Source organism: Schistocerca serialis, chromosome 1, assembly GCF_023864345.2.
Source record: "Schistocerca serialis cubense isolate TAMUIC-IGC-003099 chromosome 1, iqSchSeri2.2, whole genome shotgun sequence".
In the NCBI taxonomy this organism is placed as follows: Eukaryota; Metazoa; Arthropoda; class Insecta; order Orthoptera; family Acrididae; genus Schistocerca; species Schistocerca serialis.
Genome location: NC_064638.1, coordinates 1,038,262,321 through 1,038,279,553, shown reverse-complemented (window position 1 = coordinate 1,038,279,553; position 17,233 = coordinate 1,038,262,321). Strand labels below are relative to the sequence as shown.

The window sequence follows — 17,233 nt, the reverse complement described above, 5'->3', positions numbered from 1 at the left end:
AGGCCGAGCAACAGTGTGGTATGCAGGTGTGTATGGTGTGGATAATGTTTGATAGGCCTGGCGCACCATTAGTAGACGCCGCCGGAGGTGAAGTGGCGGTTCACCTGCCTCTGCACAGAGGCTCGGTATGGGGCTCGTTCTGAACGCCCCAGTGGCCAACCGAATCCCCTCATGGTGCACCACATCCAACAGCTTCAAATAAGTGGGCCTTGCAGACCCATACACCGTGCATCCATAATCAAGCCGGGACCGCACGAAGGCTCTGTAAAACCGGAGCAGACAAGTCCTGTCTGCTCCCCATGTGTGGTGACTAAGACATTTTAAAATAGACAGCACCTTAAGAGACCGTTTTTTCAGTTCCTTAATGTGTGGCAGCCACGTAAGCTTAGAATCAAAAGTGAGGTCCAGAAACTTCACCGTGTCTTTAAAATTCAGAACGGTGTCCCTCATCCTCAACTCAGGCAAGTAAAAAATGGAACGAGAACGGTTAAAAAGAACACACACCGATTTATCAGTTGAAAACTGAAAACCACTCTTCTGTGCCCATTCATCCAAACGTCGCAGAGTGAGTTGCAACTGACGAGTCGTCATTGCAAGGCTTGAAGAAGAGCAAAATACAGAGAAATCGTCCACAAACAAGGAACACTGCACAGGACTTTTCACAACAGACGTACTACTATTAATAGCAATAGCAAAGACCGTCACACTTAAAACACTACCTTGAGGGACACAGTTCTCTTGTTCAAAGCGACTAGACAGTACGTCTCCGACTCGGTCCCGAAAATAACGTGGCGACAGGAAGGACCGAATAAAATTGGGAAGACATCCACGAAAACCCCATTCGTGGAGCTGCCTGATGATAAGATGCCTCCAAGTAGTGTCGTACGCCTTTTCAATGTCAAAAAATATTCCCAACAGGTGATGCTGGCGCAGGAAAGCCTGTTGTATAGCCGCCTCCAGGAGGGCCAGGTTATCAAAGGTGAAGCGATACCTCCTGAACCCACACTGAAAGCGACTAAGGAGTTGTCTGGATTCTAACATCCAGACAAGGCGACGGTTGACCATCTGCTCCGTCTTTCCCACGCAGCTAGTGAGGGCAACACTACGGTAGCTACCCGGGCACGTGCTGTCTGTCCTAGGTTTTAAAAGAGGAATTAAAATTGCTTCACGCCACGAGTCGGGGAAGTGACCGGACATCCAAACAAGATTAAAAAGTCGGAGGAGGATTTCTTTATTTCTCCCTGTGAGGTGCCGCAGCATGCTATAGTGGATTCTATCCTGACCAGGGGATGTATCACGAGCCCCACACAATGCAGAATCCAGTTCCCACATGGAAAATGGGCAGTTGTACTCTTCTGTATTGGGTGAGCGGAAGTCAAAACTGCTCCTCTCAGCAGCCACTCTGTGGGGCTGGAAAGCTGGATTCTGACTGGCGGTTGCAGTAAGAGCTGCAAAATGAGCCGCCATAGACTGGGCATTAGCTTTTGGGGTCGTTTGGAGAGTACCGTTCCACATTAATTCAGCCATGGGACACCTCTCATCTCTCCCAGAAATCCTCCTGATGGTCTCCCATACAATGGAACTTCGTGTAGAACGATTAATGGTGTTCAGGAACTGCTGCCACGACCTCTTCAGTAGTGTAGATTCAATTTCTACCTTGTCTAGTGTAACAATACACTCCCTCCACTTCCCATTAGGCTGTACTTTCGAGAAAAACTTAGATTCCCCCAAAAATCTGACTGCTATCATTTTGCCATCTTTCTGTACCTAGAATAATGTGAGCTCCAGTTTTTTTAGGAGCGCTTCAAACCGTGGAACTTTGTTGTGAATGCTTCGGCAGTTGATTCCTACAATTTAAATCTCTCGTATTTTAGTGTCATGGTTAAAATGACTCTAAGCGCTATGGGACTTAACATCTGAGGTCATCAGTCCCCTAGAACTTAGAAGTACTTAAACCTAACTAACCTAAGGACATCACACACATCCATGCCCGATGCAGGATTCGAACCTGCGACCGTAGCAGCAGCGCGGTTCTGGAATGAAGCGCCTAGAACCGCTGGGTCACAGCGGCCGGCTTTAGTGTCATTTCTTTGGGTCTTAAACTAATACTTTGTAGTCTCCCACAGTTACATTTGTTTGCGTTGTGTTAAGAATTGCCTAATCCAAAAATATCCTTGTGTGCACACCCACACACAATCAGCTACATGGGTTGCAGCCTGTGATGTGTAGTGCAGTCCGACGCATTGAGGATGACCCCTGCGTTTCTCAAAGCTATGGCGCAAGTCTAGGAGGTCGCAGCCTAGCTTGTCACGAAACCTTTGAAGTTTCTGGTTCTAACCTTCCACTTAATTCAGAACCAGTGGGATACGATTACTTCTTGAGACAATTGTTTCATTGAAATTCCCTGAGCAAGGCTGCCTTGTCAACTTTCTATGACAGTCGCTGGTCTAGTCCAGCTGGAATGGTCCAAGTATGACCTTGAGGCCCAGATGACAGACGTTATTCGGTCGACTGTGCACCACAATCTGCAGTTAGTTGTATCTCGTGGCCTCGGTGGCTGCCAGAACAACTTTCCAACAGTTTGCATGAGGTCCCCTGGCACACACATTCAGTGGATAAACTGATCATTTCCTTCACTGCCATTTCCCTAAGGGGTACCATTATTCGCCGCCTGTCTGAACTGCTGCCAATTAACAGACTCCTATCCTTTTGATCTTGCTTTCCCTTGACATAGGGAGCAGCAGGCTTCCCAGTAGGAGACATGTGTCGCATTGGCTCAGTTTTAGTTTTAGTGGCGCTCAGCACCTAGGTACGGGAATAGGTGTAATACCCTGAGTTCTTGCTAGTACCTGTCTCGCCAGTAGTGGGCCTCGAGATCTACCATTGGCACACCACTCATAGTTAAGTAGTGGTAAATCCTTTACTTCCTGCAGAGAAGACAATATCCACAAGACAGGACAGCCTATGGTTCGAGACCCCATTAGTATCTGTGACACTTGTTTCGATATTCCTTCCAGCACATTCATTCGCACCAGCTTCCAATTTCTTGGCAGCAGCCAGAAAGATTTGCAGCTAATAACAAAGAGTAAGTAGCTCATATTGTGCCTGGGAACAACAGTCACAGTTGGTCTGAATCGTAGCTAGTGAAATGTTTTACACAACAGAAAAGTAATTAACTAAACTAATTAAAAGTTCAGTGGATTGGGAATACCAGCAAACCACTTTCAAAATACAACTTTATTAAACCTTGATCATAGCTTCGACAGTATTAAAACGGTCTTCTTCTGAAGGTATTGTACATAGAATCATATTATCCACTGTGGGAGTCGTTGACTCGGTCTAGTCTCTCACATTGGAATGAAAAGATATATGATGACGCACTGTATGGTAGAGCATTGCGCCCTCAGCTGCTCGAAAAAGATGATCTTCAGGGCTTGATGTAGCAAAATATGTTGCAACGATTGTAGTACTGGTCTGGATTTTTAAATTATTTTTGTGTTTATGTGTGTTTAAATGTTCAAAAATATTAGCAATACTTTTATTTGCTATGGAGATATTTGTCGAACAAATTTTACAAAAAGCTATTCCAGCTCACTAGAAAATAAGCATTTGCGCTTAGGCATTTTGAGATCTGGGATAAAAAAAAGATACTGTAACGATTTTATCTTTTATTAAAATGTAAGTAAACCGTTTGATTTAGCACTTCTTTAAACTATCTTATAAAAGCTTTTCTTAGTTTTTACCAGTAAACCCTAAGTTCGTTTAGGTTAGGTACGAAAATTCTAAAATAACCTCTGTACAGCCTTAACAATAAAATAATATATTGTTATAGTATGATACTTAATTGTCGATTGAAGTACTTAGGTAAATAGTTCACTCCAGAATACTGAGGTCCCCACAACGCGCCACGAGCAGACACACCACACGCGTGCACATTAGTATCTGTTCGTTACGTAAGTGAGCTAACAGTAAGGGCAAAAGAGTGTTGGCGGCGGCGGTTGCATAACGCGCGAAAATTGGAAACCTGAACAGTACGCAAAGCCCCGACCGGACGCTCTCCGGACACTAGCCACTCCAGATTCTTTTTTTTTTCGAAATTTTTGAGTAAAATATTTTTGAAGGGAACTTTTGGGGTAACGGAAACATAGGTGAAATTTTTGGGAAAGAAAATTTCCGTAGAAGGGAGATTGGGGAAGTATCTTATATGCATAATCTTATGGTATATCTGATATTTTAGTTCAAACAACACACACTTAGTACTCTAGATTCAGTAGATGTCGCTCTCTCTTCGAATCAATCTGTATACCTTTCCTTTAGTGGGAGACATCAGGCTCACCGCACCGACGTAAACATGCATAGTTTCGATCGTTTGGGATGTCTGTTGACTTTCGTGGTCGTATCGATTCTGAGGAGACGCCGTATTGGATTTCATCGTTTTCGTTGAAGCTTATATTTCATGGGATTCGTATTATAACGTATGTCCTATGAATACACACTGTTTAAAATATTGAGGATCTCTCGAAAAACGGTCGGTATTAGTAAAAATAAGGTAATGACAAATCGTCGGTTAAGAGCCTTCAGGAGGTGTATGTAAAAGGACATAGGCACGGATTATGTATGTTCACAAGAGTAGTTAATAGAGTTGTTGAGTTGCGAAGTGAGATGAATGTGGTGCGCTAATGATAAATCAATAGAACAATAAAAAAGCACGAGGAAAGCAAATGTGCCATCCATAGAGAAGGTTTTTTTTTTTTTTTTTTTACTTTTATGGTCACGCTATTGTTTTTATTTACAAATTAAACATATTAGTTAATGTCCTATAATTTTTTGATAAGTACGGTAACTGTACAGCCCTGAACCCATGATTCTACCTTTTCAAGTTGCCAACATTGAAAACAAATAACGTTTCAAAGGAGTGGGTAGGTTTAAAATATTTGCTGAAATGTTGTCGACATGGTATTAGCTTGAGGAAGTTTTTTTGTCTGCTGTAGGGGAATTTCGAAAACTCAATCTGGAAAAACTGCTGGACGCTCTCCAAACCAGGACAAATCTGAGGAAAACTGGGCAGATGGCACCTTAATCGGAAGTGACCTTATAGATGTAAATAAATGTGTGATATGCACAGATTTTGCACTTAGCTCATTTCATGACACCTTGTGCAAAAGTGAACATAGTAACGTCAGTTTATTTTACTAGATACAGTAAAAATCATGGAGCACAACAAAGCCCTTCTTCCACATGCGGTGGCTAACATGCTCTCCTAAGACTATCCTGATGTTGGCAGGGAAATTGCCTATAGCAGACGGTTGATTCATGTGCTTCCCTTATTCTAAGGAAAACGAAGTTAGAAGTTTATTGTGCTGTCGATGGGAAGGTTGTTAGAGGTGGCAATAACTTAGTCGGACAAGGTTGCAGAAGCCTTGTTAAGGGAATTATGCTGTCATTCCTCTTATGTGATCTAGGAAATCAGGGAAAACTTGCTCAAGATAGCCGGATTGGTTTTTTAACCCTTCACATTCCGAATACAAATGTCATGTTTGAACTACTGAGCGACAGTACTCATTGCGTTGTATTCTCTGTGGTAGTTTCTTTATTTTAGAGAGACACTGTGTCTCTCTCCTTCTGTAAGCATAAGATAAGAGGATTACATAGTTGTTCTGAATGGATACTACATTTTGTGTTGTTAAAGTCTGTTATGTTGTACTGTACTTGTAATAAAATTTTTCTACTTTTACCATTATGAAGATGGAATTATTAATTTTAAGTGGGACTCAAACGCCGGAAGCCAATCTGAATAACTCAAAGTGAACAAATGTTGAAGTTATCTGTTGTGCGCAGTTATAAAATAGCCACGTAAGGACGATGACTTCAGCGGGATTCTATATCGCTTAACAATTCATGATCAGAATGCAGTGTTTGCTGCACCACTTCGACCATGGTCGATAACGGATAAGAAGCAGATAGCAGTCCGCTCGTGTAGAGGCAGATTATAATAACGGATAATTATCCGTAGTTTTCATAAATCACGGCGGAGGAGAGTTGGGATGTTTCCGACGACAAGTTACCGACAGAATTGTTTTCACTCTCCTTCACAAAAATTAGTTCTTTATCTTTAATAACCTTGCTATCAGCAGGACATCGTCCGCCCCAGTAGCTGAGTGGTCAGCGTGACGGATTGCCGTCCTCTGGGCCCGGGTTCGATTCCCGGCTGGGTCGGAGATTTTCTCCGCTCAGGGACTGGGTGTTGTGTTGTGTTCATCATCATTTCATCCCCATCCGGCGTGCAGGTCGCCCAATGTGGCGCCGAATGTAATAAGACCTGCGATATGGCGGCCGGACCTGCCCCGCGAGGGGCCTCCCGGCCAATGACGCCAAACGCTCATCATCATCATCATCAGCAGGACATCCACACGCATAATAAAATTGTAACTGACCGACGTCTGTACATAGAAGATATTTAAAAAAAGTTAATATGAGGTGTATTTATAACGCCAGTAAAGTCAAAACAATTATTTTTATAATTTTTGTTTGTTTGTCTGTATATCAGTCTGTCTGTCTGTACGCGCATCATGCAAAAACCTACTGCACGAAATCGGATGCGGCTTTCACATTTGTATTGTTGGAAGTCTAGCTTAAAAATGTGGTACATGTTTCATAGTAACACGCCGCCTAAAAGCCGAGTGATCTATACATACAGAGCATTTGCTTTAGCTGAGTCAGTACGGGGTAATCGGACTCAATAGGAGATACAAGAAAACGGTCTTAGGAACTTTTTAGGTGCATTTATGTGAAAACGCTTTTGCCATAGTCAGAACTTTGGTAAACCGTGAGTTGCCCTTGAAAATAAGTAGAATTGGCATTTTTTATTGGGACTGGTTCAGTTTCGTGTAAGGATCATTTCATTATATTGGAAGAAACAAACCAGGACAGCAGAAGTTTTATAAAACTAAACTAAATAAAACAGGATAGAAATGATAGAATCTGTAAAAAGTTGTGTTTTGGAAAGTTTTATCATCATAATAGAAATGTTAACAATTTAATCCCATTATGCATAGACGTTCTTAAACTCATTCGTGAATCGGTGTAACTACAATTGATAAGTTTGTCGAGTTGATGCTACTATTATTGTCGGTAAGTTTGTCGAGCAGACACTAAAAATCACTTTCCACATTTCTTCAGAGGTTTTCAGTGTGTCTTATCGATATAAGGGAAGTGATACAATAGTTCTGATTTCGTATTATTGTCTTCATTTGTTTAACTTATTTCATTCCTGAATTCATTCTTCAATTGGTGTAACTATCATCGTTGATAGGTTTGTCGAGTAGCAATAATGCCTTGCCCGCATAGATCTCGAACCTGAATGAATTTTGAAAAATCTTAAAGCTTATTATCGGGGAGAAAAACGGATATAAAAAACTGAATGTGAAGTTGTCGGAAGGGCACAACGGTAAAGAATTGATGTGTCTGTAAGCATATGTTCTTTAATTTTCATAATTTCTTTAAATTAAACGCATAGCTGTTCCCCTTATTTATTAGGTATATTGGTATTTCATATTTGAAAGGTCTGTATCTGTGCTTACAAACTCATCTGTTCTTTGCCGTTGCTCCCTTTTGACAGCTTCACCTTCAGTTTTTATATCCGTTTTTCTCAGTGACAGTAAGCTTCAGGATTTTTCAAAATCCACTCAGGTTCGAGATCCACAAGGACGCAGTCGCGGGCAAAAGCTAGAGATAAAATTAGGGCTATATACGCAAGTTGTTATTGATCCTCTCAATGAAAGAGGTCATAAGTAGTAAACAGAGCAAAAATAAAATCTACTTTTGATGTCGCGTTTTATCACATAATTAGTTACTAATAGTGTTACGCTAAATTTTAGTTATTTTTGACATTTTCCTATGAAGTAACTACTTGTTTTGCTGGACCTAGGTGAGAAGCATTTGCGATTGATTTTTGTTTCAGTTGCTGCTAGAATACGGCGCAGCATTAGAAGGGTACCCTGTACATCCCTTACACATTGCGGCGTCCCATGACCACCTCGCGTGCTTCTTTCTGCTCCTCTTGTATGGAAGTAGGACTGATCTGGAGACTTACTCATTTCGACACCGTTCTTTAGCCCACTCTATCGTTGGGAGAAGGTAAAATATACAAGACGACAGTGTTCGCAAATATCTTTGAACTATTTTCATTCGACGAATACCTAGTAAGCTCGTCATATTAATTTACAGGCTTCCTCCTATATACATTTATTTATGGTTACTTTTTGGAGGGAAAGTCGACGACAGCAGTAGAAGTTTAATGCAAGAAGTTGAAGACTATAGAGCATTGGTGGAATTCATAGGTACGGTGGTTATTCAAGAGTGGAAACATCTGATATGAAAGAGTGAAACATCTGATATGAGCGAGGGGAAATCGAGTACCAAAGTTCTCAACTGCTATAGCTTTTTTAGTCAGTATTCTTCCCTTAGCTGATGATAGGTTTGAAAAATTATGGCCGAGCGGTACTAGGCGCTTCAGTCTGGAACTGCGCGACCTCTACGGTCGCAGGTTCGAATCCTGCCTCGGGCATGGATTTGTGTTATGTCCTTAGGTTAGTTAGGTTTAAGTAGTTCTAAGTTCTAGGGGAATGATGACCTCACATGTTAAGTCCCATAGTGCTCAGAGCCATTTGAACCATTTGAAAAATGATGTGCGTGTTGCTGGTCACTATATGGCTTAACTGCCCGGAAGAGCGATTTTGTGTAACAGTGCAGTGTCTCGATTTTCCCTCGTGCAGTTTGTCAAGTGCAGATTTTTACAGCATTAAAAGCGTTTTCCCATTACAGGCCGACCACTTTCGTTGAAGAATCAGTGCCGCATAGCGATCAGGAAGAGAATGAAGTGCTGTAATATGCAGCACGTGTCTGCTCTTGGGATACCTGAAGTACTGGCCGACTTTCTGCTATATAAAGATATTCCAAACGTTGCTGGTATTCATGACCACATTTGTTGGCTATAAGAACGTATCGATTTGATTTTTTGTTGTTATCATGCGCTTATGTATAAGCTATGTGCCTTGTTGAGAGAACATGTTTCCTGTTTGTGAAAGCTCGTTTTCTTTAATTTTGTAAAAAAGAGAACACAGTTTATTTAATACGACGGATGCTTGATGTTTGTAATACAAAGTAGTCCACATATTATATAACTGGGAAGACAAGGACATAATAAAAATGTCAGTTTATAATACTACTTCTTTGGATAACTTTTTGTTGTTTTGTTTCTCTCTGTAGCAGAAATGTTGGCACAATTTTTCAACACTACAAACATAAGAGAAACCTTTGAAATCTTATAATATCATTTTACAACCACCAAAAATATATTTACGGCTATTAAAATATGAAAGATTCAAATTTAGTGCTTATTTGTTAATTATGTATGTAAATTCATTTTTCAGTATTTGTTAGTTGATTTTAAACAGGTGTTAAATGTATCTTATGACGTGTTCATGCCTGAATGAAGAATATGCTATACGTTTTGCTGAATTTAATCACAGTAAAGCCTCTCCTTTGCAGGCCTTGAGTCCAGTCTTTTATTTTATCAATTTGAGATATGCAATAACATATTGCTGTCCCCACCCGTAAACTCTGGGTGACACTGTTGTCACCTTTCAGCACATTTAATGATCGACACCGGCGAACATTTGAATTCGATTGTGCGACAGTTCATTTCAACTATTCGGTTAGTGGTTCGGCTTTCGTCGTGAAGGTTTTTCGAAATTTTGTTTCATACCGGGGGCTAAAGCAGCATGAAATTTAAGATTCAAAGCTGTTTCTGAGATCCAAGGTGAATCAAACTGTGTTGTGTCTTGATCCACAAGATGGGTGTATTTCGTCCGACCACTTCGGCCAAAGTTTTTCACCTGCATAACTTTGGGTAAAACAGTTTTGTCAAACTGATCTTCTAGAGTAGGAGCAGAGAAATCACGCTTGTATAAATCTTCTTCTTCGTCCATGTAATATGACCCTCTGTGGTAATACTTTTGCAAAAACTTGTACTTTCCTTTGATGGCTTTGTTGGTAACTCTTTTGGGATTTGCCCGAAAATTGAGACGTCTTTCTTCTTCCGTCATAGTCCGTATTTGCTCCACTTCAAGCTGCTCGTTTTCACGTTGTTCTCTTTCTTCTTTGTCTCTCTTAATACGTTTTAATTCTCTCAGTTTCCACATTTCGTATTCTGTCTCGTCATTTTCGTCATCGGTATCAACATCTTCCAATGACGCCTCCTTAGCGTCTAATAGCGTCCTATCCTTTAGCACTGTCATCTCTACTAGTTTAATGGCTTGTTTTCGCCTCTCTTCAGCGTTTTTCTTCGCTTCCATTTCCGCTTGCTTCATCATTTTCTCAGTGCGTTCTTTGTCTAAGATTGTGGTGCGGTCTTTCTTACGTATAAACACAGGTTTCAGCCTTGGACAATGTGAGTCTTCAGCGTCACTGGTATCATCGTCCTCCGACGAACCAGAATGACTGCTGTCGCTGGTATTCCGCCCACCTTCTTCATCATCTTCTTCATCTTCGGTCTCCATTAGATCTAATTCGTCTCTCAGATACAACAACTTCTCTCTTAACAATTCACGTCTTCTCTCTATTTCTGCATCACTCAGTTCTTCTTCTTCTTCATCATCATCATCACCGTCTTCTTCTTTTTCTTTACCTTCTCTAGTCTCCTGCGATTTTTGTTCGTCAGTATTGTCTGTTTTATTTTCTTCGTGTGTCATCGTGTTGTCTGTAGTTTCAGCTGTTGCGACTGCATCATGCCTCCGACACTTTATTGTGGTAATTCCTTGTATCGCCTGTAGTCGCCTAAGCCTTGGGTCGCTGGATATATCTTCAGGTTGCGAAAAAGTCCTATCTGGTAGTTGAAGTAGTCCTTTATTGTTACTTAGCAATAGTTTTAACTCGGTAAAATCTTCGCCGTCAGAATCTTCTTCACTACTCGACACAGGAGCGTAATCTGGCCGTTTACCTGACACATACCTATGCACTTTAACTTTCTGCATAGATAATTCACCTTTCTCATTTTTTATAGCTACAGCCCCCGCTGTACTCTGAATCTGTACAGTTGCAGTGCCGCTCATTTTTAGTGAGAATATCAGACGAAATGTTAAACTCAGTTAGAATATCTTTTTATCGTTAGAACGGAGAAAGATTTTAATTGGGACACATTTCTGCCTCACTAGAACAAGCAATGGTACTTATTTGTAGTTCTGAAATGATTTTCGTTAATGATGCTTTATACAGGTGGTGGACATTATATACTCCTGTTGTTATAGCTTCATCTCAATGCAGCAAATCCTGGTTCACATAAAGATCCGTTTTCCACTATGAACACGAGTCTCCGATTCACCAGAAGCCTTTCGATGTCACCTGCAACATAAGAAATTGAGAATATGAGTGCAGATTTATCTGACATGCTGAAATGCAATTCTACCTTTTCTATGAGATGTAGTTTTGGATTTGGATACTCCTGCGGCAAAATATTGTAACTGAAAGAGAAGACATCGAAACCTAAAACAAAGATAAAAAAGTGCTCACAATGACGTTGACAGCAGTGTGGCAGAGATAGCGATATTTTACGAGCATGAGGCGTAATCGTAGTTGTTTTATAAGATGTCTTGCTGTCCTAATGCTTAAGTGGGAATAACAGCTGACAGCAGAGAATAGTAAAATAACACAAGGAAGGGGGAGGGGGAAGAATTCTGCAGAACTGCAACAGACCTCATCTCAGTATGAACTCGGGACCTTTGCCTTGGAAGGTAGGCGACGAGGTACTGGCGGAATTAAAGCTGTGAGGACGGGGCGTGAGTCGTGCTTGGGTAGCTCAGTTGGTAGAGCACTTGCCCGCGAAGGGCAAAGGTCTCGAGTTCGAGTCTCGCCCCGGCACACAGTTTTAATCTGCCAGGAAGTTTCATATCAGCGCACACTCCGCTACAGAGTGAGAATTTCATTCTGGAAACATCCCCTAGGCTGTGGCTAAGCCATGTCTCCGCAATATCCTTTCTTCCAGGAGTGCTAGTTCTGCAAGGTATGCAGGAGGGCTTCCGCGAAGTTTGGAAGGTAGGAGACGAGGTACTAGCGGAATTAAAGCTGTGAGGACGGGGCGTGAGTCGTGCTTGGGTAGCTCAGTTGGTAGAGCACTTACCTGCGAAAGGCAAAGGTCCCGAATTCGAGTCTCGGCCCGTCACACAGTTTTAATCTGCCAGGAAGTTTCATATCAGCGCACACTCCGCTGTAGAGTGAGTATTTCATTCTCGGTCAACCTGTTCACACCACATCACGTGTCCCGGCCAGATAGACAAATTCCAGACGTTACTACTGAACTTACACTGAAGCTATGTATGGATACTGTGAACTCGTCCATTGTGCATCACCGGACATAATTCTGGCCATCAACACAACCATGCACTAACGACTCCACCACCTATTTTCGTTCACAACTTACGCTACCTCCATTCCGCCCAGATCAACCTGTAATGTGGTTCACGATCGCTGAGTGATTTTGGCCACACACAGCCTCTCGGATGACAGCGTAAAATTCGCCTATTTTCTCGGCCCCTTCGGTGAACACACTTAGATAACCAGCAGTATTATTCTGACTGCTCTGGATAGCAATAAAGTGAAGTCTGCAGTATTTCAACGCCTTTCACAAACACGGGAGCACCAATTAAAACAAGATATCTATGATGAATGCCTGGAAAACAGAATGCTCCTCACAACTTCGGTGGATACTAATCTTCATCTACATCTACATCTACATCTATACTCCGCGAGCCACCTTACGGTGTGTGGCGGAGGGTACTTATTGTACCACTATCTGATCCCCCCTTCCCTGTTCCATTCACGAATTGTGCGTGGGAAGAACGACTGCTTGTAAGTCTCCGTATTTGCTCTAATTTCTCGGATCTTTTCGTTGTGATCATTACGCGAGATATATGTGGGCGGTAGTAATATGTTGCCCATCTCTTCCCGGAATGTGCTCTCTCGTAATTTCGATAATAAACCTCTCCGTATTGCGTAACGCCTTTCTTGAAGTGTCCGCCACTGGAGCTTGTTCAGCATCTCCGTAACGCTCTCGCGCTGACTAAATGTCCCCATGACGAATCGCGCTGCTTTTCGCTGGATCATGTCTATCTCTTCTATTAATCCAACCTGGTAAGGGTCCCATACTGATGAGCAATACTCAAGAATCGGACGAACAAGCGTTTTGTAAGCTACTTCTTTCGTCGATGGGTCACATTTTCTTAGAATTCTTCCTATGAATCTCAACCTGGCGCCTGCTTTTCCCACTATTTGTTTTATGTGATCATTCCACTTCAGATCGCTCCGGATAGTAACTCCTAAGTATTTTACGGTCGTTACCGCTTCCAATGATTTACCACCTATGGCATAATCGTACTGGAATGGATTTCTGCCCCTATGTATGCGCATTATATTACATTTATCTATGTTTAGGGAAAGCTGCCAGCTGTCGCACCATGCATTAATCCTCTGCAGGTCCTCCTGGAGTACGTACGAGTCTTCTGATGTTGCTACTTTCTTGTAGACAACCGTGTCATCTGCAAATAGCCTCACGGAGCTACCGATGTTGTCAACTAAGTCATTTATGTATATTGTAAACAATAAAGGTCCTATCACGCTTCCCTGCGGTACTCCCGAAATTACCTCTACATCTGCAGATTTTGAACCGTTAAGAATGACATGTTGTGTTCTTTCTTCTAGGAAATCCTGAATCCAATCACAAACCTGGTCCGATATTCCGTAAGCTCGTATTTTTTTCACTAAACGTAAGTGCGGAACCGTATCAAATGCCTTCCTGAAGTCCAGGAATACGGCATCAATCTGCTCGCCAGTGTCTACGGCACTGTGAATTTCTTGGGCAAATAGGGCGAGCTGAGTTTCACATGATCTCTGTTTGCGGAATCCATGTTGGTTATGATGAAGGAGATTTGTATTATCTAAGAACGTCATAATACGAGAACACAAAACATGTTCCATTATTCTACAACAGACTGACGTAAGCGAAATAGGCCTATAATTATTCGCATCTGATTTATGACCCTTCTTGAAAATGGGAACGACCTGCGCTTTCTTCCAGTCGCTAGGTACTTTACGTTCTTCCAGCGATCTACGATAAATTGCTGATAGAAAGGGGGCAAGTTCTTTAGCATAATCACTGTAGAATCTTAAGGGTATCTCGTCTGGTCCGGATGCTTTTCCGCTACTAAGTGATAGCAGTTGTTTTTCAATTCCGATATCGTTTATTTCAATATTTTCCATTTTGGCGTCCGTGCGACGGCTGAAGTCAGGGACCGTGTTACGATTTTCCGCAGTGAAACAGTTTCGGAACACTGAATTCAGTATTTCTGCCTTTCTTCGGTCGTCCTCTGTTTCGGTGCCATCGTGGTCAACGAGTGACTGAATAGGGGATTTAGATCCGCTTACCGATTTTACATATGACCAAAACTTTTTAGGGTTCTTGTTTAGATTGTTTGCCAATGTTTTATGTTCGAATTCGTTGAATGCTTCTCTCATTGCTCTCTTTACGCTCTTTTTCGCTTCGTTCAGCTTTTCCTTATCAGCTATGATTCGACTACTCTTAAACCTATGATGAAGCTTTCTTTGTTTCCGTAGTACCTTTCGTACATGATTGTTATACCACGGTGGATCTTTCCCCTCGCTTTGGACCTTAGTCGGTACGAACTTATCTAAGGCGTACTGGACGATGTTTCTGAATTTTTTCCATTTTTGTTCCACATCCTCTTCCTCAGAAATGAACGTTTGATGGTGGTCACTCAGATATTCTGCGATTTGTGCCCTATCACTCTTGTTAAGCAAATATATTTTCCTTCCTTTCTTGGCATTTCTTATTACACTTGTAGTCATTGATGCAACCACTGACTTATGATCACTGATACCCTCTTCTACATTCACGGAGTCGAAAAGTTCCGGTCTATTTGTTGCTATGAGGTCTAAAACGTTAGTTTCACGAGTTGGTTCTCTAACTATCTGCTCGAAGTAATTCTCGGACAAGGCAGTCAGGATAATGTCACAAGAGTCTCTGTCCCTGGCTCCAGTTCTGATTGTGTGACTATCCCATTCTATACCTGGTAGATTGAAGTCTCCCCCTATTACAATAGTATGATCACGAAACTTCTTCACGACGTTCTGCAGGTTCTCTCTGAGGCGCTCAACTACTACGGTTGCTGATGCAGGTGGTCTATAGAAGCATCCGACTATCATATCTGACCCACCTTTGATACTTAACTTAACCCAGATTATTTCACATTCGCATTCGCTAATAACTTCACTGGATATTATTGAGTTCTTTACTGCTATAAATACTCCTCCACCATTGGCGTTTATCCTATCCTTGCGGTATATATTCCATTCTGTGTCTAGGATTTCGTTACTGTTCACTTCCGGTTTTAACCAACTTTCCGTTCCTAATACTATATGCGCACTATTTCCTTCAATAAGAGATACTAATTCAGGAACCTTGCCCTGGATACTCCTGCAGTTTACCAATATTACGTTGACTTTTCCTGTTTTTGGTCTCTGAGGACGGACGTTCTTTATCAACGATGATAATGTCCTCTCTGGTAAGCCGTCAGGTATTTTATCGTTTCGCCCAAGGGGGGGTCCCTCTAACCTAAAAAACCCCCGTGTGCACGCCACACGTACTCTGCTACCCTAGTAGCTGCTTCCGGTGTGTAGTGCACGCCTGACCTGTCTAGGGGGGCCCTACAGTTCTCCACCCAATAACGGAGGTCGATGAATTTGCAACCATTATAGTCGCAGAGTCGTCTGAGCCTCTGGTTTAGACCCTCCACACGGCTCCAAACCAGAGGACCGCGATCGACTCTGGGCACTATGCTGCAGATATTAAGCTCAGCTTGCACTCCGCGTGCGATGCTGGTTGTCTTCACCAAATCAGCCAGCCGCCGGAAGGAACCAAGGATGGCCTCAGAACCCAAGCGGCAGGCGTCATTCGTTCCGACATGTGCTACTATCTGCAGCCGGTCACACCCAGTGCGTTCAATAGCTGCCGGAAGGGCCTCCTCCACATTACGGACGAGACCCCCCGGCAAGCACACCGAGTGCACACTGGCATTCTTCCCCGACCTACCCGCTATTTTCCTAAGGGGCTCCATAACCCGCCTAACGTTGGAGCTCCCTATAACTAATAGGCCCGCCCTCTGTGACTGTCGGGACCTTGCCGGAGAATCGGCCACTGGCCCAACAGGCGAGGCATCCTGTGGTGGCTCGGAAACGATGTCATCACCACTAGGAAGCACCCCGTACCTGTTGGAAAGGGGTAAGGCAGCTGCCACGCGGCCAGATCCCACCTTCGCCTTTCGGCCAGGCACGCGCGAGCCCACCACTGTCCGCCATTCACCCTGGAGTGATGTCTGACCGGTAAGATGCTCACTGCCGGAAGACGCAGCGACATCAGGGGTTCCATGCGATTCCAAGGCCACCGAAGTAGGCATAGGTCTCACCACAGTTGCCCCAACGCCACTACGAGCCGACGCCTGCGCCTCGAGCTCGATGAGCCTAACAGACAAAGCCTCCACCTGCCCCCGAAGAGTGGCCAATTCTCCTTGCGTCCGCTCACAACAACCACAGTCCCTACACATGACTATGTTTACCCTACAAGCGAACGGTGTACTCGCCTTATTAGCAGCAGGAAATCGAAGTGCTTTCTCACTGACGGTCTAACCGTCACTGAGCTGTTCTAACCAAACAAACAAAAGCCTGTACGATACGAGGGTCAGTAGCAACGGCGATACTGTACACTACACTGTTATTAAAATAAACGGTTGTGTCTAGTAGGCACTCAAACACGCAAGAAATTACAAAAATAAAATAGTAACTACCCAGATAACTGAAAATAAGTTGTACCTGTTTGAAGCTCGCAAAAATGTGTAACAAGCGAACGGTGTACTCGCCTTATTAGCAGCAGGAAATCGAAGTGCTCTCTCACTGACGGTCTAACCGACACTGAGCTGTTCTAACCAAACAAACAAAAGCCTGTACGATACGAGGGTCGATAGCAACGGCGATACTGTACACTACACTGTTATTAAAATAAACGGTTGTGTCTAGTAGGCACTCAAACACGCAAGAAATTACAAAAATAAAATAGTAACTACCCAGATAACTGAAAATAAGTTGTACCTGTTTGAAGCTCGCAAAAATG

The 17,233-nt window shown here is 42.7% G+C and overlaps 2 protein-coding genes across 2 annotated transcripts in view; one reads left to right on the top strand and one right to left on the bottom strand.

Annotated features, from left to right (window-relative positions):
• Window positions 1-9,247, top strand: part of LOC126414450 (ankyrin repeat and SOCS box protein 1-like) — a 126,838-nt gene extending 117,591 nt beyond the window's left edge. The window contains exons 3-5 of the mRNA XM_050083347.1: window positions 7,961-8,136; window positions 8,227-8,339; window positions 8,824-9,247. Coding sequence (XP_049939304.1) covers window positions 7,961-8,136; window positions 8,227-8,339; window positions 8,824-8,996 — 462 coding nt within the window. The 3' untranslated portion in view covers window positions 8,997-9,247. The remainder of the gene's footprint in view (window positions 1-7,960; window positions 8,137-8,226; window positions 8,340-8,823) is intronic.
• A 469-nt stretch (window positions 9,248-9,716) lies between these two features.
• LOC126414388 (microfibrillar-associated protein 1-like) lies at window positions 9,717-11,111 on the bottom strand. The gene has a single exon (XM_050083341.1). It carries the CDS (start codon window positions 11,109-11,111, stop codon window positions 9,717-9,719), a length of 1,395 nt encoding a protein of 464 aa, XP_049939298.1.
• Between the last annotated feature and the right edge of the window lie 6,122 nt (window positions 11,112-17,233).

What these genes read in the sequence shown, in the direction of transcription:
- LOC126414388 (XM_050083341.1), bottom strand. Translation starts at nt 11,111, where the DNA reads ATGAGCGGCACTGCAACTGTACAGATTCAGAGTACAGCGGGGGCTGTA.